Source organism: Gopherus evgoodei, chromosome 3 (assembly GCF_007399415.2).
Source record: "Gopherus evgoodei ecotype Sinaloan lineage chromosome 3, rGopEvg1_v1.p, whole genome shotgun sequence".
NCBI lineage: Eukaryota > Metazoa > Chordata > Testudines > Testudinidae > Gopherus > Gopherus evgoodei.
Window position 1 is genome coordinate 174232848 of NC_044324.1, and position 6452 is coordinate 174239299.

The window sequence follows — 6452 nt, forward strand, 5'->3', positions numbered from 1 at the left end:
CTTTTTAGGTGCTTAAATCAATTGTCTGGTTTCCTAAGTGCTGCACACCCAGCAGCTCTCATTGAAGTCCAAGCCTGAAACACATTCCCCACCAGGAATTCTTCCTGCTGCACATACATCCACATTTTTTTCTACCTCACAGAGGAGTGCAACACTTGTACCACCTAAAAATAAGAGAGAAAGAGGAAAGGTGCCATAACTGAAGATTGTATAGCCACCGCCAATGTTCTCAATAATCAGAAATGATATTTTATAGAAATAAAATGAGAATTATCTTTGCTTCCACCATAGCTTTACAAAATTGATACTCTTTACATGTAGTTTTCATGGGTGATCAAATATACCATGGTGGATGGACAGGAGGTTAGAAGTGGTATGGATTAGGGAGGCACTGCTATAGAAGAGCTGAGAGTGCTCCCGCGCAGGTTGGCACTGATGGTAGCATGCTGAGGGAGCCGAGAAAGCTGGATTGATATAGACAGGGCACTTGCTGTGAAGGAGGTCACATCATCACCATAAGATGTTCATTTTACTGTTTCAGAAGCTAAGAGAAGCCCGTTCACATTAGCAGAGATGACATCTGTATATTAAGAGATGGGCCTGAACTATTAAGTATGTGGATGTTTTGCTCAACCCATTACATACATAGAGGCTAGCTACACAGTTGATATCCAGATCCAAAGTCCAGAAATTATCAGATATGGGGGGGTTGGTTTATGCCAGTGGTTCCCAAGCTGGGGTTCGCAAAATGTATCAGAGGGTTCTAAAAAAAAAATTCTGTAATGGTGGACAGGGCCATCCCTAGGGACCCCAGGGGCCAGGGTCAGCAGCCCAAGCCCTGTGACCATGACTTCCTGGTGGAACAAGTTTCAGCTTTTTTGTAGTCGTGTGTTACTTGCCTGTACTGCTCAAGACCCAAATGCTTGTGGGAGAAAATATTTGAGATGGCTTCTTAAATACCTTCATACTGGTTCATGTCTGGTACTCCTTGATGAAACACGTAGGAGGCTTAATCAAAGTGATATGACCTACAAAAGTAAAATCTTGGAAGAGTGTTGCCATTTTCATAATGTAATAAAATGAATAGTGTAATGTAATAATAAATAGTGTGTAATAAGCATGTCATAAAAATCCCAAATTATTTCCAAGATCACTACTTCTATAATTTATGCTCAGGTAAGGGATAAAATCCCTGGAAATATTCATTTTTAGGAGTGGGTTCACGAGATTCAATATTTTCATGAAAGGGATTCACAAGTTGTTAAATTTTGGGAACCACTGGTTTAGGCCCATTTCTACTTTAAATACCTCCTTCAGCCATGCCAAGTTAATACTGATGAGTTTTTGCCCAAGATCCAGCATCAGTTTCCCTGCACAGCACACAACTGATGGGTGAGGCAGAGAATAGAGAATACTTTGGCTGCAAAGTGTAAGTAAATGTTGGCTACACATTCTGTTTCCTTCAACACTCCAGAGCAAGAGATGGCATCACTAGACTGGGCAGAGGTCAAAGTAAGCGGGTACGGGCCAGTACGGAGGACTGGTAAGAAAAGGAGACTGCCTGAGGGAGGGAGAAGCCTGCCCCCTGCATAAGAATAGTTTAAACTCAGCTGTTCCTTGAGTGGTTCATCCCTCGGGGTTAGGAGTGGTTTCTAGCATCCTTGTTAATTTCACTCACAGTAGCTGAGGGGAGTGGGGTGGGTGTGTTTGACCATGGCAGGGGCAGTCCTTGTCTGCCCCCGGGATGAGGGGATCTTGTCTCCACTACTAATATACACAACAAATACAAGCATTTGGCTGCACAGCTTAAATCCAGAGCTAATAAAAGCAGGTAGAAGGTGAAAACTCACTGTCACATTGGTTTCTCATCTCCTCCCTCCCCCTTCTCCAGCCAGGCTGCAGACAAGGCTCTGCATTCCTCCCCCTGACAGAGGTTCTCCTCTAGGCTCTAGCTTGCAGTAGGGACGTGGCTGAGATGCCTGCTGCTGCTGCCTGCATAAGAACAGTTTAAACTCAGATGTTGCCTGCGCAGTTCAGCCCCCAGGGTTAGAAGACATTTCTGGCATCCTTGTTAATTTCACTCCCAGTTGTTGTTGGTGGGGAGGGTGGGAGAGTGTGTGTGACCATGGCAGGGGCAGTTCTTTTCTGCCCCCAGGATGAGGGGATCTCAGTCAAAATCAGGAACCATTTCCAAGTTCAAATCCATCCCATTCCCTCCCCAGCAGAGGATCATGGTTGTGATATCCAAACTGCTTGCAGATCCTCTTTGAAATGTTACTGAACCACAAAGGGAACAGCTGAGTTTAAACTGTTCTTATGCAGGAGGCAGGCTTCTCCCTCCCTCAGCCAGTCTCCCTGCTCCCTGCTGCAAGCTAGAGGGAAGCCCTTGCAGCTGCTACTCAGTGCCAGGCAGGGAGAAGCACGGAGCCTAGTGTCCGCAGCCTGGCTGGAGGAGGAGGGAAGACACGGAGAAAAAAGTGACAGTGAGTTTTCACTTTTTCAGGCTTATTCCAATAGTAAAGTTTTATTACAGACAGTACTGGTAGTAGTAATAGTAGATTTTCTCTATGTCATGCAATGGGAGGGATCCATGAAGTACGTAGGAGAGGTAGGTTGCTTGCGATTGGACCATATGAGTAAAACATGTAAATTACTTTCACCCCCGCCCAAACCCCAGGGCTCCCAGCTGCCTCTGCAGCTGGTAGCTCTGGGGGTGATTTAAAGGGCCTGGCTCCTAGCTTCAGCTGAATCCCTGAGCCCTTTAAATCCTGATTTAAAAGCCCTGGGATTTAAAGGCCCCGCCTCTTCTGATAGAGACCACGCCTCTTCTGGTTGAGGCCCCATCCCCTCTGCAGGACTCTGGAGTAACGGCAAGTTCTTTAAGTTACTTTCACCCCTGAGACTAGGACTTTGGAAGAGGGCAAGAAAGGCCTGGCAGGTGGTAGGATGGTTTTGCCTCCTAGAGGAATTCTCCACTTTCCACTTCAGAAGAAACATGGACTCTCTAGGGGCAGAATCTAATCCAATATTCACTGAAAATTTTAATTTTTAACATCTTTAACAACTACAGTACTGCATTTTCATCTTGTTTTGTCATGTCTATACATCTATCTGCATTTTCCTTTTCATTCTTCCAGCCAAGCCCTGTGATACACAACATGGAGCAGTTTCCATGTTCTTTGAGGACAGTAATAAAAAACTGAAGTTTGTATGAACGACCCCTCCTGGCAGTAGGAAGTAGAAGGGTCAACATCTTGTACATTTCTTGGGAATAAAGGATACTTTTACTTTAAGAGAGATATGACATCATAATGACTTACAGGTTGTGATGCCAGATGCTTTTGACATCACAAAGAAACTCTTAGTAACTGTCTAAGCATACACATGACCATTTTGTGACGGGAATAGACCTCCCTTGACTGGCAAAGCAAGAGCAGTGTCTGCTGAACCCTCTTGATTCCTCAGCTTAAACACTTCAGAGTCCTCAGCTCAAACAAACTCTCAGTTCAAATCTCCAGAATTAGCTTGAAAGCATCCAGTCCTGAAACTCAGAAGGCAAGCAAAGAGGTATCAAGTTGGCTGAAAGCATTTCAGAAGCATTCTGATAACCAAAGCAGGATGGGTGACTGGAAAAGCTACATCAACACCATCCTAAAGGATAAGAATATTGAAGATGTAGCTATCGTGGGGCACAGTGACAACAAATCAGTGTGGGCTTCCAAGCCAGGGGGCCTACTGGCTGCTATCTCACCTCAGGAAGTGGGGGTGATCATAGGCCATGACAGGAAGGGGTTTCTGCAGACCGGTATCACCATAGCTGGCAAGAAGTGCAGTGTGATCCGCGACTACTTGCTTGTGGAAAAAGATGCTGTGATGGACACCAGAACCAAAGAGGGTGACAGCAAGTCCATCTGTATTGGCAAGACCCCCAGAGCCCTGATCTTCCTCATGGGCAAAAACGGAGTCCATGGAGGAGTCCTCAACAAGAAGGTGCATGAGATGATTGCAAGCATGAAAACCCAGAGTAGCTAGAGCAAAGGACATAGGTACTGCCCCCATGGGAAATGACCTTATCCTTGCTTTAAAAGAAAGAAAACAAATTCCTGATTTCACGTAACTGTCTATTTGTCCATTTCCTTCAGGTGGGATGGAGTGGGGTGGAGGAACTTGCTATTATACTAGTAACCTGCCTGCCCATCTCTTGAGGGAGTGCTGAACACAATTGTTACCCTTAATGTCCCCAGTCCCACCAGTCTGTCTCCAAGCCGACTAATGTGGTACCCTGACCATTTCCCACTCTCCCAGTTCTCTGTTAGCAATAGCTTTGAGAAAAGGGGGATTTGGTCTCTTTTACCGGCTAGTCCCTGACTGTCGCTCTTTGAGGTCGTTACATCTGCTCCTTGCTTCTACAAACAGTTACAAAGACTAAGGAATAGCAGGGTTATTTCGGACAGTCAATTTCTATTTTGTTTTGGATAATGTTCCATTAGGCAATTACTAACATTAATTATTCATTTTATTTCATATTATGGCATTTTATTAGCCAAAGCTCTGTATCATTGTCCATTAGAGGGTTTATTAAAGGCAGAATGTAGCTAGTCCAATTAGTATCGGAACCCTGAAGGGCTGGGTGTCACAGGCTGCACCTCTGCTATGTGTGCTGTGTACATGATAAAGCTACAGTTTGACCACAGGTATCACTGGAACTAGCCCAGCTAACTTGGGAGGCTAACTATTGATCATCCAGAGTTGGACTATTACGGCAGCCTCATGCTGCCAAATCTATTGGCGGACCTGAATTCTGGGTGTAGAACCACCCCCATTCATCTTTCACCTGCTCGCTTCCATCACTGCACATTTTACAGTAACTTTGGAAGGGAAGTGACCTTTTTTTAACTGATTTTTTGAAGCCACCCATACTTTTTGGTGAAGATGGGGCCGGCTCCTTCCCCATTCAACCCTTTCTTTCCCATGATAGGTACCCTCATATCTCTTTGTATCAGCTGGTCTCGGTTCCATGACTCCTTCACACTCCACTAGCACTGCCTCTACAAGAGAAAGCCATGTTGTCATGAATGTTGCAGCACTTCCTCTTCCCTTGCAGGAGATGCCGCATACAGGGGTAGGTCTAGCCAGGACAGTGCAAGAAGAGCAGGGCTTTGGAACGGAGCCTGGAGCTGGAGCGCAAAGCAGCTCTGGAGCAGTGGAGCTGCAGGTTTTTGCCTGGAGCTGGAGCAGAGCCAGAGTACAGGTCCAAAACCTTGAAAAAGAGAAGAACGCTTTCTCCTTCACAACGCAGCAGCCAGCAAGAAGCAGAACTGGATGGCGTTGGGCTGGGAGAATAAAGAAAAGCAAAGGAAGGGCACCTCCCTCCCCAGATTTATCCCCTTTGGGCATTATGTCTCATGTTTTTTTTTTCTCCTGAAGGCTGGTAGATATATGCTCTAGCCAGACGAGGTACTGCACTGCCAGGGCATTGAACCAGGGCATTGCGTGGGAACCAAACTTCTGCTTTCACTATAATGGGCGACTGTTTGCTCTGCCCAAACACCTCAACACACAAAGACACCCCATTGTGCCAGGTGATGTGCTGTACCAGGAGATCTTAATACATTACACCAGGGATCGTCAACCTTTGGCATGCAGCCCATCAGGGAAATCCACTGGAGGGCCGGGAGGGTTTGTTTACCTGCAGCGTCTGCAGGTTCAGCCGATTGCAGTTCCCACTGGCTGTGGTTTACCATTCCAGGCCAATGGGGGAAGTGGCGTGGGCCTGGAGCTGAGATAGGACAAACCTGCAGATGCTCAGGTAAACAAACCATCCCGGTCTGCCAGTGGATTTCCCTGACGGGCCGTGTGCCAAAAGTTGCCAATCCCTGCATTACACAATACCAAAGCACAACATTATGGCACTCCGCCCTCTATGCCAGGAAAGCTCAACTCTCTACACTAGCAAGTCTGTCAAGGGATCCCATTACGCAATGGCACCCCACCTTCGCACCACACTCATTGTCTGATCACTCAGCTTTCCAGTCCCATTGGGCTACAAGGAAATTGCTTTTGAAGAATGCACAAGGCCCCCATACAAATAAGGTCTGGGCCAGCATCATGGCAAAAATTAGACAGGCCATCTCCTAAATACATCTGAAGTACAAAAAAAAAAAATCTTCTGTGCTCCTTGATAAATATGAATTTTCTAATTGTATATGGCAGTAATATTAAGCCCATATGAAGATTAGTAGCTGTAACATGCTGCTGAGAACTCCCAGAACTATGAACTCTCTGCCTCAGCAAGAGTGAGCTTTTCTGGAGATCAGCCTGTGCATCAGCTCCCCTGCCACACCAGCCTGTCTTCCTCACCAGCAAACTCCTCAAGGATCTCCCAGCCCAGCCCTTGCCTAGCAGGTAACAGTCAGTGAGCTCCAGTCCCCAAGCTCCTTTCTCTGCTATGC

General features: G+C 46.2%; 1 protein-coding gene across 1 annotated transcript; it reads left to right on the plus strand.

Annotated features, from left to right (window-relative positions):
• The first annotated feature begins 3618 nt into the window (after positions 1-3618).
• On the plus strand, positions 3619-4032 carry PFN3 (profilin 3). The gene has a single exon (XM_030554292.1). It carries the CDS (start codon positions 3619-3621, stop codon positions 4030-4032), a length of 414 nt encoding a protein of 137 aa, XP_030410152.1.
• The last annotated feature ends 2420 nt before the right edge of the window (positions 4033-6452 follow it).